This window comes from Copadichromis virginalis, linkage group LG19, assembly GCF_057382275.1.
Source record: "Copadichromis virginalis isolate Kocher_CV1m ecotype Utaka linkage group LG19, C_Virginalis_male_GT1.1, whole genome shotgun sequence".
NCBI lineage: Eukaryota > Metazoa > Chordata > Actinopteri > Cichliformes > Cichlidae > Copadichromis > Copadichromis virginalis.
This window is the reverse complement of record NC_140636.1, coordinates 33,663,296-33,683,225: the sequence shown is the minus strand read 5'-3', so window position 1 is coordinate 33,683,225 and position 19,930 is coordinate 33,663,296. Positions and strand designations below refer to the sequence as shown.

The following is a 19,930-nucleotide window of genomic DNA, read 5'->3' as shown; positions in this document are numbered from 1 at the left end:
CTTCATGCATTAACAGCTGACAGAAAATAGTAACTCTGACGAGCACCTCAGACATGAAAGGGCACAAACTAATGCAAAATTTGCTACTGTAGCCGTTTAGATATTGTATTGCATAAACTATGCAGTAATGTAACAAAAGTAGACACATGAAGAAAACTTTTTTTAAACTTTTTTTGGATTGAGCTGCACAGACTTGTAAGAAAGTGTCCAATAATAAATTAGCAATTCTCACAAAAAGGCAAGGAGAAAGTTTCTGGGCATTGGCATTTCATTGTTGTAGCCACAAAGCTGTCCATGAACTGAATGTGTGAGATAAGTGCTTTGGAGTGCAAACAAACTGAAACAAAAGAACATGAGGTGGAGATTGGTTTAGTAAGTAAGACAGGGGGAGGAAGCACTTCTGCCGTCCAAGGGCATCATAAACCCCAGCATGTGTCTGCACAACAATGCCAACAGGGGCACAAATTCTCCACACACTGGGAATCGATTTCACACAGAGAGGGGAGGACTTGGAAAAGAGGCGTATCGCAGAGACACTGAAATACTGCATCTTGTGTTACTGGATTTGGAGCCCAGTTTTCTGAATGTTTTTTTTCCCCAAGTATCTGCAAGCTGGGAGATCCAGTCAAGTGGAGCTTTCCTGAGCCAGCACAAGAACCTGTGGCCAGCTGAGGAAAAGAGATTGTTCTGGGGGTTTACCTTAGAATAAAATTCATAATAAGCGCTTGAAAATTGTAAGAAAAAAACTTGACTGGCTATGGTGAGCAGCAGTGTGCACAAACTTCATAATCTGTGAGCTTTTACACTAAAAGAAAAACATTTTACACAAAGGCTGACAATAAGAAAAATAACACACATTTAAAAGACCACAAGCAGTTTATTTTTGACGCTCTATTTTCAGCACGTATTCACTACCCCCTCTGGCTCTCTGTTATTTGTGGACTAATCCTGGACCTCTCACTGACTTTTGTGTTTGTTGTTAATAAAACATGCGTGTGTGTTTGGCACAGGTTTGTCTCACTGCTGTGGGCCCTTAAAAGATATTTTTGTGCTGGGTTAAACGAGAAGTTACGATTTATTTAATCAGTTTCTGTCTGATGTGTCCCCCGGCACCCAGCTGTAGACCGATTGATTTTTTATATTCCTAAAATAAAGCCCCTTCTTTCTTCAGTAGAACTCGATAAAGAGACGAAGGAGAAGAGAAGGAAACAAAAGCGCATGCCAGCCATCAACTGAAATATAACAGCGATACCAAGGGGAAGTCAAAAGATCCACTACCCCCAAATAATTGAAAAATACAATTTAGCTGTTTCATTAAACTGAAATGACCGATGCAATACGGTATATTATAGAGATATCATGAAATAAAAAAAACGCATTAGAGTAACTAATTACTGAAAACTCGTTTTACTGATTATTTTAACCACGTTGCTTTTTTATTTCATTTTATAGATACTGCTATAAGCGGACTCTGCTCTTCATCGCTGATCGCAGCCAAGCTTGCCGTCTCTTGTTTTATTAAACACGCATAAAAACGCATGTGATAGTAGTGACACGCCCCCTGGTGTTTCACGGCTGCCAGGCTGCTTGAGTTTGATAACCTTGCTCTGCGTCCGAGAGCATCACTGAAGGAATGTGGATGTGGGTCTGGATGCCTTCCTCATGCTGCTAATTGTTGATGCAGCCCCGGAGGTCTCTCGCATGGTTATCAAGGCTCGTCCCCGGTCTCATCTCATCTCCTCCCGCTCAGACCTACAATGATGAGCACCGAGACTGTTTTTGAGAGTGGAGACCAGCCTTGTATTCGGCTGGAGCCCCTGAAGAGCACACACTTGCCGGGCAAGTCGACGCCGACCGGTGGCAGCTGCGCTGTCTTCACGGACAGCAGCCCCAAAGCGACAGCCAACGGACTGCACGACATTGAGGACCGGATTCTGAGGATCACCGGCTACTACGGCTACAACCCGGGATACTCCAGTCATAGAAGTGAGTGAAAAGATGCCAAAAAAGAAAAAGAAAAAAAAGAAAAAGAAAGTAGTCTGCTGTAGTCATTTGTTGATGTGACAGGTTCACGCATTTATTAGGCAAGTGTGATACTGCGTAAATTAAAGACTGTGGGAAAACGGTGCTGCCTATCAAAGCATGTTATAGCTGCCAAAAGCAAAAATGCTTGTAATTCGGTGTTTGGAAGAAACAGTGTACAATTGCCAAATCTTTTTAATTCTAATTAGGCCTTGTGCAAAATTGGTTAATGAAAACTGGATTTTAATTGTGGCTGTTAAGGAGCAGCAGAGTGTCCATCTCTGCCACTGTCAGCTGGAGGGTGGGTGATGAGCTGGCCCGTCCATCTCTGTTAGTGAGGGGGAGGTGGGGGTAAGGGGGCAGAGAGAGGCATACGAACCAAATGTAGCGCTGCGAGACAATGCAGTTACACAGCAAAGAGCCATGCAGTTAAGTGACTGCTTGAACTGTACTCTAAGGTTGCCAGCTATCGAGCGCTCACATTCCTCACATTGGCGAAGGCTGTGAACAGTCACTCCCAATCAATTGTTTATTCAAAATCTCACAGCTTCTCCTGTGATGGATGGGAATATTACCAGCTATCTCCTGTCATGCTTCAAATACAGCAGTGCGTGTATGTGTTAGCTAAGCTTCTCTATAATTTTCTTCTTGTCAAAGAGGTTTTGATTTGTGTCAGGCATTGCTCTGAATTTGCTGACATTGAGACAATGGCTGTGATTGGAGAAGAGAGCTGATGGTGCACTTTGTTCAGGGATGATCTTTAGAAAACTTGCCCTCCGGTTTTGTTCGAGTGTTGCCATTGGCAGCGGGATTATGAGAGAGAAAAGTGGGGAGAAAAGCACTAAGCTCTTTGAAAAGCCAATCAGTGCTATCATAAATGGCTCTATAGTAATGAAGTGAGGTGAGAGGAGGAGGATTTGACAAGGCCTAAAGCACAGGCACAGATTCACCTTTGTGTTGCATAATTGGCCTAACCACTACGATTTTATGTCGTTTCTCTTTTAAAGGGATTTTTTCCCGTTAAACAAATTCCCCAAAATGCAGCTGGTCATCATGTGAGTGTCCTGACATTCAGATGCTGAGACCCTTAACCTCAATTAAATTGGGCACGCAACAGCGGCTCCCTAACATCTCCCTCTGGCTGCTACATAAAAGTTCAAACATAAATTCCTGACTTAAATACACATGCAGGAAAACGATGTGCTCTCAATGTTATGGCTTCCCTGCTCTGTGATATACGGTGACAAATCTATTTGAAATCTCAAAGGAAATACCGCCATGCTGATAGGGTCTCATTCAATCGAGAACAGTTCCAGCTGAGGCTCTTTCAGATCAGCTCGGAGCATCTCAATGGCTTTTTAGATAGAGGCTGCGGAAAGAAAAAGCGAAATGAGCCTGTCTTTCATTAACCGCCTCCTGTTTATCAGGGGTGTCAGTTGCAGTAGATTAACCATGAACGCAATCACACATTTTACTTGAGAATGTGTCTACTTGTCTGGATTAATCTATTGAAAGAACACCTGATTAATCAGGAGCAGTCCAAACTTTCAATTGAAGACAGATTGAACAGTTCAGAGGCTTCTGATACAGCACCAGAGTTATGTAACCAGTCCTGAATGACTGGCTCTAATAAATAAAGTATTTTGTATTTTAGAAGCTTGAAGTAGCACTGGCATCATTGATATTTACTTCTAGTTTTTAAATAGTGCAAATATTCCGATGTATATCGCAGAAGGCTGAGATGATAAGGTGCTGTTGCTGATTACTGATTGGCCAGTAAAAAGAGGTTTTTTTTCTGATTATTGAAAGATTGTTTTAGCTATTTTTAAATAAAAATGCCAACATGAAGAACAGTAGGCATTTTCATTATTTTCTGACAACACAGGCTAAATTATTCATCATCTATTTCTGCAAAAAAAAAAAGAAGAAGAAAAAAAGAAAAACAAAAAATAATCATCAAATTAAACAATAATGAAGATCAGTATCTGGTGAGGCTCTGGTTTCCAGTTTTTGCAGCCTTGAGTCTGTTATTCTATCGTCTATAATATTCTGTACTTGTGAAAATGAAAGATGGGGTGCTGTCTGTGATATTATTTGAAATATAGGGAGCAGGTGTGGATTGCAAGAGCCGTACCAAGGTTATAAAAGATCAGTCAGAAGGTTTTTTTTGACCTGAAAGACATTTCCCATTTTTTAGATAAATCCGTTTCCCCTGTTTTTTTCCATCTATCAATCAAATGAATGAAAGTCCATACAAGGTGCTCTCCAGTGCAGCTTGTCAGTGTTTTTCCTGTGTTTACAGCTCTTAAACACGTAGCTGCTAATCTGACAAAATTTTATTTGCACATCATCATCCTGCTAATTCTTCTTCTCTTTCTTTGCTGCGTCTTGCTGCCTGAAAGCATTGCACTCAAGTACTGTGGTTTGTTTACACTTTGAATCACATGTCCCTCAAGCTGGTGAGTATCATTTTCCATAAAGGACAAGACAAAGGAGCACCTAAATAGAACAGAAGGCCTGTCCTGCCAAGCCTATGGCGTAATGATATATTTAGTAAGATCTTGTTGCCAGTTTGTTCGTATTGCCACTTGCCATCTGTGTTGAATTAGAAGATGCCTCTGAGGGGAATTGTGGACCACATTTGGAGACAAGGTCCGGACTCTAATGCATACAGTACAGTCATGACACAATGGCTGCATGCAGTGACAGAATCTGAGAGGGAAAAAGTAAATGCTTTTCTAAACAAGCAAGGTGCAATATCTCTTGATCCGCTACTTACATGGTTGCACAGCTATGAACGCGTGCTCCAGTGAGAAGCTGTAACGGAATCAATTTTTTAATGAGAAAATAAAAGGAAAGTAAATTCTAACAGAACAATGGTGTGTGAGGCAAATGCTTCCCCAGCACCTCCTGGAAAACATTGCTGTAATTTGCTGGGTGTCTTTTTTGAGGTGGTAATTTAGAAAAAGTGTGTAGTGCGTGTGCGCTCCCCGCTGGGTAAATAGGTACAGTGCAAGAGAAATTGCAGGTACTTGTAGTTGAAGTCCCACTCAGTACTGGACCTATATCTTTTTCACTGCAGGCGTCACAGTAAAGCAGGGGCACACCTGAGCACTCAGAAGGAAATTATATGGAGGAAGGGCAGGAAAGGCAACCATTTATCACAGAGCAGTGTGTTTTTATGTCTACTTCTGTCCACAGACAAAGTCTAGAAACATAAGGAAAGAAGACAGATGATGATTGTGAATCTATACATGCCTGTGAGTGTGCTTTAAAATCAGACAGTGTTCACACTAGATGAATATCCCTTTTCTTCCTCAAACATTCTGTATGTGCACATACTTATTTTGGACCGTCCCGTTCCCATGCCTGCTCACTCTGTGCTATTTATAGCCAGGCCAACGAATGGGATATGAGCTTTGCCTGAATGACTCCTGGAGTGCTGTTAGTCCTCAATGCTCCTGCAAAAGCACAGAACTAACCTGGGAGTAATGGGTGCAATATTTCTCCATGAGAGTTACAGAAGTGCTGACCTATTCTTGTGCGACTGTACACTCGATGTTGTAGTATTGCAGCCCATTTCAGGTGATAAAATTGAAGAAAAAAAAAAGAAAGATTTTTTTTTTTAGCTCACCTCAGCAATTTATGGTTAGGAACTTTGTTTTGCAAGTATCTTGGGGCTATTGCAGAGATTATCGCCCACAAAGACACTTGAACCCCAGCTGCTCTGGATGCGTCTGTCACTGTGTGAGCGGGTTAATGGCTGTAGTGTAAAAGCCCTTTGAGTGATCAGTAAGAAATAAAGGAGCATATACATTACAGCCAACTGCTGTCATGCAAAGTAACATTACATAATATGGGAAGAGAGTATGTGTGTGTGCGTGCATTGCTGCTACACTGAGGTATGAGCTGCAGCCAAACATTGCCCTCTTGTGGTCTGTAAATCTAATCACATCAATAAATCTTTGTAAAAATGTTTCCATCATTTTTAGAAAGTCAGTGGGATTATTTGTTTGTGAACTGGACCAACAAAACAAACCCCAGAAATAATGACCAAGCCATATTTTATTAAAGTGTTATTAAATTCCCAAACTGATCTACTTAGTAAAGTCAGTATCTGTGGTGTTATTAATCAGGCGTACCCAAAGTTTCCACAGTCAAATGGCCATACACCACAGGTATGGGATGTCGGTGCATTTTACTTGGTTATTGGATTTAGTGATAGAGCACAAACAAAAGAAGAAAGCAGCATGGGTCTGGGTGTCTGTTTTGTGTGTGTGTGTGTGTGTGTGTGTGTGTGTGTGTGTGTGTGGGAGGGGGGTGACATTTACTTACAAACAAGCTCAACTTGCTTAACATAGAAGAACATTAACACTCGTGTAGGTTTTCAATGTCTACATGAAATGAGAACAACAAAATATAATAAAACAAAGCAAAAAGACCCCAACAAAAAACGAACAAAACCAAACCAATTGAGTGTAGGTCTGTGTAGACAAAAAATAAATAGTTCCCACAGTAACAGACTGAACCCACTAAACTCACAGTAATAGCCATATCCTTGCTTTGACGCTTTGGGGTCCACAGGGACTAAGTAAAGCGCTATACAAATACAGGCCATTTACCATTTTTTTACCACTTTGTTCAGTTGGCTCAGAAGGACAAATCCTATTAATTGTGAATGCTAACTGGGCCTAGTTTAACACACACTGATGTTGATATTTTAAAATGTACTTTGTTATTGTTTTAATATAAAAAAATCACCATAACTTTGACTGCGTAGTGCAGAAATGTGAGTGACTCAACCCTTTAAGGCTTGGAGAAAATTGTCTCTTTAAGAGTTTTTTTCCCCGTGTTCCTGTCCCACCTGTAATGCAGCCAATCATATTTACCACTAGATGTCCTCATCTTCAAATGTTCTCAGTACCTTGGGTTGAGTTGTTGAGGTACCGTGTCTGGATACACACCTGAAATTTGTTCAAAGGCTTTTCAGCTAAAATTAGCGCCCTGTGCTCGTCGTCTTTGCTCCCGGACCTTGTTGAGATGTGATGAGTAACAGAGAGGTGCTAAAGACAAAGACCCGTCTACTGCAAACTGTCGAGCATTAGTTAATCTGAATGACAAAAGAGCTTGAATGGGTCGAGTGCGTCAGTGTGCACAGGAGACTGTGTTGCTATGGAGGTAAAGAGGGAGGATGCTGTGGTATACTGTGCTTTGATCAGTTATGCTTGCAGACCATTTTGTTATATAGACACACTTTCCATTTTATTAGCTACTCTAAAAAGGGATTATTATTAGAATTTTTTCTGTCTTTCTTTCTTAGTTAGAGAGTTATTGAATGATTGAAGTTCATGTATGGTTTGCTTGAATTGTAGAATAAAATGCAGATATGTTGTAAAGGTCTGATGGGAATGAATGATCAGTAACTTTCCTCTCAGCAGTAACAAAAAAGAAAGCATCCAAAGTTAGATGTAGGCCGAACAGTATAGTAACGCAGGATAGAGAAAGCAATAATCTTCTTAAAACTTAGAGTTGTTAGTCCAATATTTGAGATTGAACTGTGACAAGAGGTATTTCTCTTAATCCGATACTGATTCGAATCCCAGGATTTGCTGACTGGGTCGCTCCTCTGTCCCCTCAGTGTCTAGGTGTTGGCTCCTCTCATCAGCAGGTCTATTTTTACATTTAACCCTCCAGCTTGTCCCTGGATTACGTATTCAGTCCTGCTTGTCACACATTAAATGTGCAAACATTTTAAAACAATGCTGATTCTGGTTGCATAATTTAAAGCATTAGTATTCTTGTTACACTCATTCTGTAACTGGGTGACCCCAGGGAATAAATGTGCCTGCATCACAACGTCATCCTAAAACTGAAAGTAGAGAAGTGCTTTTTTCAAAGTGTTGAACTCTAACAGATGAATTACCATAATGTTACTGGAACGTGGCCCCAAATTTTCAGTGTCTTTTTGTCACTTGCAAGAAACAGCCAAACAATAACTGTGCTGTTTTCTATTCTCTCGCAGCCTGAAGAATGCACAACAAATACTCTGATCTGTTATGCCCTTTGTAGCTTTGCCAGATCTTTGGCTGATCAGCATTTGAAACGGGAGGCAGACGTTAACAGAAATCCTGGAGCAGACATGCTGCAAATAGCTTTCAGTATTCACAGCCAGCCAACTTAGGCAAAAATCACATTGCAGTTACTGTACTGAGTGGTTCCCCTGTTTCCTGTTTCTCGGGTCACATTGCTCCTGGTCTTGCTTCTCCAATTCAGATTTTACTGTAAGATTTCATAGTAATATTTATTACTGGCTGCATCGCCTCATGTGTCTGACCGCATATACTTTGGCACTGATATGTTGTTGACGTAGAGGCCAGAGTGATATTTAGGTCCATTAAATCTTCAGGTAGATAAACCACAGCATCAGATTGAATAACTGCATGGCTTTCCTTGAAATGGAAACTCCTGACCAACTATAATCCTGAGCCTGACTCACAAACGCTATTCCGATCATCAACATAGCTGCTGATGAGGGTTTCCCTTGACTGTGCAGCAGTGACGGATAAAATATTAAAATCCTTCGTTAAAGTACCAGCATATAATAAATAAATAAACAGCTAACATCCACAGAAATTTCTGCATAAATAAAGAAATTCTTATCAAAAGTGCTTACAGTGATTATGGATTTTTTTTTAAGAACCACACTACAGTGATTTATCATAAATGGACATTTGTTGAATTTTTAAAATTAGGACTGACTTGTAGGAAAGTGTTTTCATTTTCTTGGTAAGGTGGCCCTGAGAGGTCAAACATAATACAAACTGAGAAGCTTCTGAAGTGACAGAAACCAAAACACGGAAAGGATCGCACTGAGACGCACTTAAAAGACGCTGTGGATTCATTTGTGTTGTAAGGGAGAAAAATGTGATTCATATAATACACAAAACACACTTCTGTTGTGATTCGTACATTTTCTTTTCCATTTCTCCTTTGTTTTCTTCAACTTGTTTTGTGTGTTTTTGTAGAGTTTCTGTACTTGCTGGCCTTTTCTTACGTTGTAATGCGTTTGACCTCTCCGGCCCACCGTATCTTGGTGATCTATGTGTTATGTAGAGTCTTTTCTTACCTTCTGCCTTCAAGTAAATTTGGTACAATGGAACGACACAGAGGGGAAGTACCTCTGCTTTGCTTAACCTGATTTCTTACGTGCATGAAATTATAAGAATAACAGGGGAGCTCTTGACTTCCATCCAAGTCAGCAACAGATAACCAGTGTGATTCTTCATTTAAGTAAACAGATACAGAACACTGTAAGTGATTGTTTTACTAACTCGTAATGTATTCTGCTTTAAATAACTCAGATTCAGATTGTAGAATATGGAAATAACGCGTGAGTACCGTGCAATAATAAAATGCAAACATATAGTAGTGGAGTGTGGATTATGTGGGTAAAAAGGCCTATTTTCCCTCTGAGAGAACTAAGATGACCTCTGTGCACAACAGGATTTAAATGCCTGGGATTGTCATGTATTCTTTTGTAGTATGCACATGGTTTTTGCCTTTTTCATATCGTCGTTCAATTGACTAATGTGTCAGGGTTTGAGGCAACAAGACGGAGAGAGCTCTACTAATAATATGACTCTCAAGGGGTAGTCAAGAGCAGGAGAGGTGCCAAGGAAAGAGAGAGGCATTGCAAGACAGAGGGCAAGAGTTTGTACAGGGGGGGAGATTAAAGAGAGAGAGAGATGGAAAAAGTAAGGAGAGCCTTGTCAGGTAGAAAAGAGAGGGGAGGAGGAAAAGAGCTAGCACAGCTAGCACAGCATAAATTTTGCCTGAGCTGCTTGGTTACCTTCCAAACAAAGCTGCTGATTTGCGGAGCAAAGGAAGAGGAGGGAAAAGTGAGTGAGACAGACACGAAAAGAGGAGGGGGAGGATAGAAAGAGATGAGGGGAGTGATTGCACCATGCCACACACACTTGAAGCTCAGTCTCCCTTGGAGACACTGGCAGAGCTGGATCACGGCATGATAGAGCAACTGTAGGGTCTCCACTTCGCTACACTTCCACTTCGCTATCACCACTGAGCTGTGGCACTATACAGACGTGCTGGGCTAGAGAGGAACAGAGAGTCAGGACTTGAGTCCTGGAAGGAGACTAAAGATTTGACAGAGACCTAGGAAGAGGAGGAGGAGGCAGTCAAGAGTGTGAAGAAAAAGCGGAGGAGTCGGGAGTCTGAGGATGCACGGAGCGAGCTGAAGGAGCTGCTGAGCTTGCAGCAGCAGCCAAGCAACACTTCTAAACTCAAATACACACTACTTCCAGGGGAGGACAGTGTGTGGTGCCCCCAGTGGAGGATGAAGAAGCACTCAGCCCGAGTGGCTCCTCTCAGCTCATACAGCACTCAGGTCCTGACCTGCCCTAACTCTGAAGGTAAACTGAAAGCTCCAAAGAGACACAAGATGCCATTTATACTGTACTGGAGTATACTGTATGCATTGTGTGTGTAAATAGAAAAATAAGATACGACAAAGTACTTAACTTTTATTTTCAGGGTCACGAGTGACATTTTGTTTCCTACAACGCATCAAATACACCAAAGTGCCATGTAGAGTCTATAAGTCTTCATAGGAAATATTGAGATTTTAATAAATATGGACGTTTCCAAATTATATCCTGCTCCATTTACATGAGAGCAGCCTTTGGATCTAAAAACTGTTTGAATTTGAATACTGTAAAAAAAATGTTTTCTATTATTTCAGCCTCCTGGTAGCAGTGTAATGGTAATGGAGTGTGTAAAGCCTGTTGTTGTTCCCCCTCATCTGATTAAACATTTTAGCCCCCCACCTTTAACTCTGTTAACAGAGATTACTGTGATGCCACTAATCAACTTTTCATCAGCATCATGATATCCATGTCTCATCTTCAGGCCTAATTTGGATAAAGACTTAATGCGTTTTGACCTGAGCTAAGCTGGCTAAAAACTGCAGACAAGACTATGAGCCTCTTATTGGATTCAACGGGCCTCCATCAATCACTGCCGTGCAACATTAGTGGTGGCGATAAAGGAGAAAATGGATTAAAATGTGAGGTTCCAGAAGCATACTGCATCACGATGAATGGATAAATGGGTGCCGGTGGTGACTGATGCTATGCAGCACTGGGTTTTCTGCAATGAAGTGTTCTAGCACTTCCAAATACTCTGACTCCATGTCTGAACCGATATAAGCTACTGTGCATTTAACCTATAAAACTATAAAAAACCTCAAAATATTACACTTTTTTATCCCGAGTATCACTGCAGTGGATGCTTCTTTGACATGAGGAAATTAGCTTTTCTTGGGTTACATTTAACACACTGTTCATTTTATCCTGACTTGTAGATTTTAATATTTGTGCATGTATTCATTCTTTTATCCAATCACATTTTACCTACCAAAGCACCAAAACTGATCATCACTCACTTAAAAAAAACAAAAAAAAACCACCCCAGCGCTAAGTAACTAATTATTCATCATGGACATACAGATACCTTAACACTACTAACCTTAAATTTGAGCTTTTCATAAAACTTGCCCTGAGTTGGACTGAATTTACCTTCACTCCTGCAGTACTGTGTTGTCAGCCTGTGTTTAGCAGAGATTATTGTTTCCTTTGCAAAATTTTACCACCAATATTTGTCAGCAATAATACTGTCTGCTATGAGAATACAATTTTGGCAATGGGAGCAACTTTTATGAGACAGGGGAATAGTAGAGTTATAATATTACTGCGTCTTGGCATCAGATGAGCCTGTTGTGGCTTTTACCTCAGGACAGAAAAGCTTGCATCTGACACTAAAAGCTTTAGGTTTTGTCGGTGCTGTGAAACACAAACCATCCTGCTGTGTGGATGAAGAAAAACAGACCTAAAGTAAAAAAAAAAAAAAAAATTAAAATAAATAAAAGAGCTGCTTCTCTATTGCAGAAATATCGGATCTCAGTTTTTTCCACTTAGCAACCACCAGGTTCATTAGTTTGATTAAGAACCCTTGCTGTGACAGAATGCAATTAAATGAAATCCCTCGATGATCCTGCAGAAACTGTATCGACGGTGAGCTTTTTGCCTTTAACACATCCCCTGAATAGAAACAGTTTAAGTGCTGTTCTCCCGCGAGCGTTTTTTGTGGTGGGGGTTGAACTCATTATTACTTTTGAATTGTTGGGTGCTAAATAATATTTTTCTTTTGCACTTTGAAGGCTCGTAAAAGCCTTCAAAGTGTAAGTGGTCATTGAAGAATTTTCCACTCTGCACCGTGGACAGATGGTCAGTGCTGCAGCAATGCAGTGTTGGAAAATACATTCACGTGAGCTTTATTGGAGCTACTTTACTCGGGTGTTTCCATTTTATGCTAAATTTGTAATATGCCTCATTCCACAGTTTTTTTGTTTGTTTTTTTACACCAATACATTAACTAGAAAGCTCACTGGTGCTTTGCAGTTGAAAAACAAGTTATTTGTCTATAATGAGGAATGCTTTTTTTCTTTTAAAACACTCATTTGGTTTCATCTAAATAATTGTTTGAGGCCCAGACTGGAATAAAACTGTATTACTATAAAAAATATATATTTGTTAACTTCCCCATTACCTGTACCCTAAAGCACAGCTAGCCTGCCTAGAGACTACTACACTCAAAAAAATATTTGTTCCCTAATTCTGACTTTAATTAATTTGATTACATCTAAATTTTACAATTTGAAATGTTAAATTTAATGGAACCAGGTCAAATGAAATTTGACTAGCATATATTTTTCTTTTATTTATTATAGTTACATTTTACTTTAAATCATTACTTTGTGTTTTAGTGTACTGAGCATTGAAAAACATGTTTTTTTCTTCTTTCTAACCCCATTTAGCATCTTTTTCTGCAGTGAACTAAAATCTTTAAAGGAACACAAAGTATAATGCATATAAAGTTAAGTTAAAATGCACTGATGTATCACTAATGCAAAAGTTGATACTGATACTCAGTTTAGGGAAACCAATTTTCTTCAGAGTGCCTCCTTTCATGTGATGCTAAGTACATGTAGAGGATAATACACTGATACGATCTTAAATGCAGGACTTTTAATTGCAAAGGAGCATTTTTATGTTCTTATTTTTTTACTTCTATCCTTGAACTGATTGAAGACGGCTGCCAATAATGACTGTGTCCAATCTGCAATTTTATAATCTCTTGGGCAGTTTTTCAGCCACTGAGTGCCGGCGATGATCTCATGCACTTATAAAGGATATATACCACGTTTGGCAAGACTTTTGATTGTTTTATGAAGTTACTCATCAACTTACTTTCAAAGTTTGGTGACGTTTTCCTCTGTTTGCATCCTGTAAAAAGAAGGAATGGATTTTAAAACACATACTGGCATCTGATCACATAAGGAACTTTACAAAAACTAAACTTCTACCAGCTGTCCTACTGATAAAATGGCTGTTTGATCAAAGAGTTTGCTCTTCACACACTGTGTTACAGCTTCTTTTGATGTAAGAAATGATTATTTACTGCACTTGTTGGTACAATCCATTTCCAGTACACGTCACTGACTTGTGCTCCCATTGCTTGACATCCTGCTGAGGTCTTTTTGCAGATAACAAACAGAAGACTATCGCATGCAATAATGAGCACCCCTGTGTTGTGAAGAGGAGAGCTACTACTGCTACACGTTCTAGTGTGGTTGCAGGGCTCTGGTGTCTGTGGCGGAAATGGCAGAGCTTTAGGTGCTGAGCTAGCAAACAGCCAGCACATGTCATCTTTTATTCCTGCCCTGGTGTAAATTGATCACACTGTTGAGAGGTAAAGAACAGATCTGAGCTCACACACATCCCACTTTGCTTTCTCTGATCATCCATAAAGGCACTGGGACATACGTATCATTTAACCTTTGCAATTTGGATGTTCCAGTAAAGTTCCAGTAAATTCCTTTTCACAGCAGCGATACAAGAACAGTGTCCCATGAGCACCAAGGTTGGCCTGACTTTCATGTTGACTGTCATGTGGTTAGGTTTACTTTTGCTCTCTGGGCATCCGGTTTCTGTGCACATCTGGCTACAAAGGGAGTACAGTACATGCTGCATCATGAGGCAACCAAGCTATTTATGGCATGTGCAGCGTGCACCGTGTTAACCCGATGCATTTTAAACGGAGCCTCAATTGTGCCACCACAGCAAGAAAGGCAAACTGAGGCAGTGATCACTAAGGACGACTGATCGATGAAGCTCATGTGCTGGAACCCAGACAGGAAGCCACAATGCAGGCAGCACTGAAGTCTATATATAGTGGTGCAAAAAATACAAAAGTTGTTAAGTTTAAACTCATTATACTAATCAAAATTATTCAGATGAAATCTGATGCTAGCTGTGGATTTCCTTTAATTTTTCTCCCCCCTTCTTGACTCTCATCAGGAGAGGATGGCTCGGAATCTCACGCAGAGACACCAGGAAGTGAGACCAGTATGGAGAGCCAGTCCTTCCATACGTGCGCCAACACGGCTCTGAAGGTGCTGGGTGGTTTGCTGATGGTGCTGTGTGTTTCCTCCTCCTGGGTGGGTACCACTCAGGTGGTGAAGCTGACCTTCCAGTCATTCTCCTGTCCCTTCTTCATCTCCTGGTTCAGCAGCAACTGGAACATCCTCATCTTCCCCATCTACTACTCGGGACATGTCGTCACCACACGGGAGAAGCAGACCCCCATCCAGAAATTCAGGTAAACCTCATTTAAGAAGTTTTAAGAAGCCAAGTGTGATATCTGAGTATTAAACCACCCTCAAGCCTGTGAGAGCCAAACAACCATCATGTCCATTCTCTAAACACAGTCTTCCAAACAATGAAGCATTTCCATTCAGAAGACTTTACTGGTGTTTTTCTCTAACAGGGAGTGCAGCAAGCTCTTTGGGGAGGATGGAATGACTCTCAAGCTTTTTGTAAAGAGGACAGCACCCTTCTCAATCCTGTGGACACTGACCAACTACCTGTACCTCTTAGCCTTGAAGAAATTGACCGCCACTGATGTCTCTGCCCTCTACTGTTGCCACAAAGCTTTTGTTTTTCTCCTCTCATGGATTGTCCTCAAGGACCGGTTCATGGGTGTTCGGGTCTGTATGAAAACAAGAAGGAGATTGTTTATTACCTGTTTAACACAAGCTTTTACTACTTCAAAATGTGTCATCTATGTGTCTATGTGCAGATTGTGGCTGCCATAATGGCCATCACAGGTATTGTCATGATGGCTTATGCTGACGGTTTCCACGGTGATTCCTTTGTGGGTGTGGCATTGGCTGTGGGCTCAGCCTCAACTTCAGCTCTTTATAAGGTCAGACTTCCTCATAAGCCCGTTCCAGTCTGAGCTATGCTTGATTTTTGATTGCATCGTGTCAACTCTTTGTTTTCTCACCATCCAGGTGCTGTTCAAGATGTTCCTAGGCAGCGCCAACCTTGGAGAAGTGGCTCATTTTCTTTCCACCATGGGCTTTTTCAACCTCATCTTCATCTCCTGTGTGCCCCTCATCCTGTATTTCACCAGGGTAGAGCACTGGGGCTCACTCTCCTCACTGCCGTGGGGATACATGTGTGGACTGGCAGGACTGTGGCTGGGTGAGAGTGCATATACACCGGATGGTTTCATCCACATGTACAAACCATTTTGGATCATTTTAAGGCTTTTAGTATAACTATAGGGATTCATTTCTTATAGTTACCACTCGGTGGATATGATGTTTATATTGTCTGAATACAGGATCTGTAGGCAAAGGGCATTATTTTAAGTATCGGAAATTTTCCACTTTCCGTTTGTTGTCTGCTTTTAGCCCCAGTAATGGAACGTTAGCTATCGACTGACAACAATTTAGCTTTTTATTCGCTTTTTGAAATATATGTGTATTCATAAATAATGGTGAGTGGAAGGAAGTGTTCCATTATCCACTTTCCAGATAACCTGGCAAGACCATAAGCTACAAAATATTGGCCGCCATCCCCAGTGGCTAGGTCAGATAACTAAGCTAATGGGTTCCCAGATGAGACGTTTCACCTCTCATCCGAGAAGCTTCTTCGGTTCTTAGAGTCAGTGGTGGACAGTCCCAGATTTATGCCCACCATTTGACTCTTAGAACTGAAGAAGCTTCTCGGATGAGAGGTGAAACGTCTTCAAGCAACTTAAAGAAGTCCAGACGCTTTTCTTTCCAAGCTCCTTAGACAACGATGACCTGGATGACTGAGAACCTTCACAGAGTCTTCTGTTTCTTTTGCAGTGTTCAACATCCTGGTCCATGTTGGTGTGGTACTGACTTACCCCATTCTGATCTCTATAGGGACACTGCTCAGTGTGCCGGGAAATGCAGGTAAGGTTTCTATTATCTGCCATTCACTGATCATTTTGATGTAAAATAATATGATTGTAAAAAATGGAGTAAACGGCCACACATACTGTGGCGCTGTATTGAGAGGTCAGCATTTAGGGCCACTGTAGCAAACAGATTACACAGCAAGTCTGCCTCTTTTGTCCCGGAAACCCAATCATCAGTGTGCCTCGACAGATCCTGCAACCATCCTCTTGCTAAGGGAGGATCAGATTCCCAAGGCAACACAAATGCCTGCAGACGAGTTCTTTTCCTTAATGGTCTGTATGAAGGTCAGTGGGTTACGGGAACCTGTCCCAGGGCTCCAGACCACAAAGACACAGAGGATAAAGTGGATTGCTTGTGCTGATTATAAGCTGCATTTGTTACACTAATCCCCCTACAGCCGCACTGTCCTGTGGTTTATCTTACTTTATGTAATTAATCTCGATTTGATTGTGTTTCTCTCTCATCCTTCACACTCTCTATCCCCATCCTGCTCTCTGGCTCCCTCTTTTGTTCCCACCCATATTTATTCCCCTCTCACTCTAGCTGTAGATCTTTTGAAACATGAGGTGATCTTCAGTGTGGTGCGACTGGCTGCCACCTGCATCATCTGCCTGGGCTTCCTGCTCATGCTGCTACCAGAGGAATGGGACTCAGTCACTCTGCGTTTCTTGGCCACCATTGCGGACAAAAAGTCAGAGGACCACGGCGAGGAGCTCACAGACTCCAGCACCCACACTCGAAGCCGCAGTCGCGCAAATGGCACTGTCTCCATTCCCTTGGCATGACATGCTCTGATAGTAACCTCTGTTAACCAGTCTGGAAACTCCACATTTCTCCAGAGCCCACACTGGAGGTGTGGTGGGACGCTCAGTCCATGTGGACTCATCTATCAGGAAGTGAGGCAGTAACTTCTTGAACTTCAAACTTCACTCTGGAGACGCACTGTTTCTATCACTTCACAACAACAGGGGAAACTGAAAACATTTATGGATCATGCAACTTGAAAGAGCTGAAAGTGTTATTTACTTTCTTGACATACTTGCCGCGCTCCATCCCTCGCACGCACCCACCCAAACCAAGAGCTGACTGGCTCCCCTTGAGATGCTCTGCAGACTGTATTCTGTGAATATAACTATCAGCGGGGCCAGTTTGGCTCAGTCTTACACATATTTATGATATTTATTTAGATCTGTATCAATAAGAGTAATAATTTTAAATCTTACTGAATAGCGTTATATAGAAGAATGATGATTATACTATGCTTAATGTACAGGATCTTTTGATTTTGTAATAAAAGTCTTAAAACCCACAAAAAAGCTGCATCTAACTGAGAATCACATGTATGTATTTCTAATATTTTTGGAAAAACTTCTAGCTTCAGAACTTTATTGCCTGGATAACTGAAAAGCATTCGTATACATTTATATACAGATAATGGTGCTGGAAAAGCTTCACATCCCAAAGACCAAAGCAACGGCTCCACTGTTTCTAAGCAAAGCTCTGACATGAGGTCACATTTTTGGTATTAATATTAGACTAATATTTTAGAACTGATAAACTGACTGTATATTTATTTGACACAAATAAATGTAAAAAAAATAAAAATAAAAAAAGCAAATGACTCTGCACCCTGAATCACATTATCAGCAGAGTAATATTAAAACATTTTTTTATTTAATCGAATCTTCTCTGCCATTACAAATTATTTACTGAATATATAATATTAGTCAAGCTAGTCTATAAAGATGGAAACAAGCCTATCAGAATGAACTAAAGCAGACTGTTGTCCCTTTGACCATTAACTGCTCATGGACAAGTATTTTTAGCAAAATTAAGTAGTGTGATTCATTCAGTATTAGTATTCTCTGTGTTGCTCTGATTCAGCAGTGATGACTTTCCAGAATTCTTCTCTTTGAGAATTACAATGCTTTTCCGTGCTGTTCTTCGCTTTCTCACACACAAATACACAATACACAGAAAACTGACAGTTAACTGTAATTTTTCCTTTTTCACAGATACACACAATTAATGGTGAAAATGTCTAACAATGGTCAAAGCTCACAGGACAGGGTTTCCTACAGACCATATGCTATGATCTTGTCACTGTGATTTTTTTTTAAATATCTCATAACATGGTGAAAAACAGACAATCCCAAGAGTCACACTACAGTGCTGTTATGGTGGAGCACAGTCAGTGAGCTGAAACCTCTAATGAAGCATTTGCTGAGATGACAGTTTCAGCTAAACGACTGTGGTGGCATTTTAACATATTAAAATAAATGATGTCGAAGAAGCAAAAGGAAAAAAATGCAATGTTCAAATTGTACTTTCATAATGGTCACTGGTATCCAGCTAGAAACTGATAAAACACATTAATCAGAGGGATCTTTTATAATCTTTAGCTGCAGAAAAAGTATTTTGTAAAATACATACAGTCATATTTAAAAAAGTACAACTATATGCAGTCCTGTGAAAACACCCATAATGCCTGTATTGAAATAAAGAGGGTAAGTAGCAGTCAGGTGCTGCTATTCACACGCACTTGATTGTTTGATCATCAGCAAGTGTGAGCACCTCTATAAAAGCACAAGTTTTGGCAGTTTTGCTTGTATGGAGCATTCAGGCGTGCATCAATACAATTCGACAATTGTCCGAGGATACAAGAGCTACATCTCAGAGTTTACAGGCCTCGATTAGCATGTTAAATATTAAGGTTCATTGCAGTACAGTTAGAAAAACGCTGAACAAGTATGGCTTGTTTAGAAGGGTTGCCAGGAGAAATCCTGGTCGCATGGCTTAGGTTACATCTGAACAAACCACAAGACTTCTGGAACAACTGGACAATTTGGACAGACCAGACCAAAGTGGAGGGGTTCGGTGATAATGGACAGCGCCACATTTGGCAAAAGAGAAATGCAGCATGTCAGCTGAAACACCTCATACCAGCTGTCAAGCACGGTGGTAGAGGGGTGGTGATTTGGGCTTGTTTAGCAGCCACGGGACACGGGCACCTGCTGTCATTGATTGCTAAGATATTTTAGCAATACCTTTTATTTAAACATCTATCCATCTCAAGGTGGCGCTATAATCATGCAATTGGGTACCGCAAGTGGCTTTGCAAAATCACACTGGGTAGTTGTTTGACACAATATTTCAGTCAGGTGAAAGCAGTTTACCAACACACTGACAGACTGGGACTGCCATCCCTAGATCCATGCTGCTAGCATGATAACAAAAACAATACCAGTCTTTAAAAAAATTCCAAATATTACCAAGCACAGAAAAAAAATGCACAACAACTCCTGTATGCAGTGTAATAGGAACCAGGACTGTAACAGTTTTTTCCTACCCCGGTGCTTTTATGAGCTCTACTGGAGTCATATTTTTCAGTCAGAAAACAATTTCCCTCTCTGCTCCCTCTGGGCTTTCAGATAGCAAAGGGGGTGCAGGAAAATAACAGGCTCTTTCAAGCATTAACTTATGAGTTACAAAGTAACCTGTAGGGAGAGTTGCCATAGAAACCTAGCTCATTATAAT

General features: G+C 40.8%; 1 protein-coding gene across 2 annotated transcripts; it reads left to right on the top strand.

The window, feature by feature from the left end:
• The first annotated feature begins 1,577 nt into the window (after window positions 1-1,577).
• On the top strand, window positions 1,578-17,703 carry slc35f4 (solute carrier family 35 member F4). Of its 2 annotated transcripts, none has more exons than XM_085442034.1 (7): window positions 1,578-1,986; window positions 14,457-14,757; window positions 14,926-15,145; window positions 15,238-15,363; window positions 15,452-15,644; window positions 16,298-16,387; window positions 16,937-17,703. In XM_085442034.1, exons 1-7 carry the CDS (start codon window positions 1,758-1,760, stop codon window positions 17,176-17,178), a joined length of 1,401 nt encoding a protein of 466 aa, XP_085298160.1. In that variant the 5' UTR covers window positions 1,578-1,757; the 3' UTR covers window positions 17,179-17,703. The 2 variants fall into 2 exon arrangements, with proteins under 2 accessions (XP_085298160.1, XP_085298161.1); XM_085442035.1 differs by lacking the exon at window positions 1,578-1,986 and adding an exon at window positions 10,007-10,451.
• Window positions 17,704-19,930: the final 2,227 nt, after the last annotated feature.

Coding starts and splice junctions, on each gene's coding strand:
- slc35f4 (XM_085442034.1), top strand. CDS start 1,758: ATGATGAGCACCGAGACTGTTTTTGAGAGTGGAGACCAGCCTTGTATT. Junction 1,987..14,456: donor GGGATACTCCAGTCATAGAA/GTGAGTGAAAAG, acceptor GACTCTCATCAG/GAGAGGATGGCTCGGAATCT. Junction 14,758..14,925: donor ACCCCCATCCAGAAATTCAG/GTAAACCTCATT, acceptor TTTCTCTAACAG/GGAGTGCAGCAAGCTCTTTG.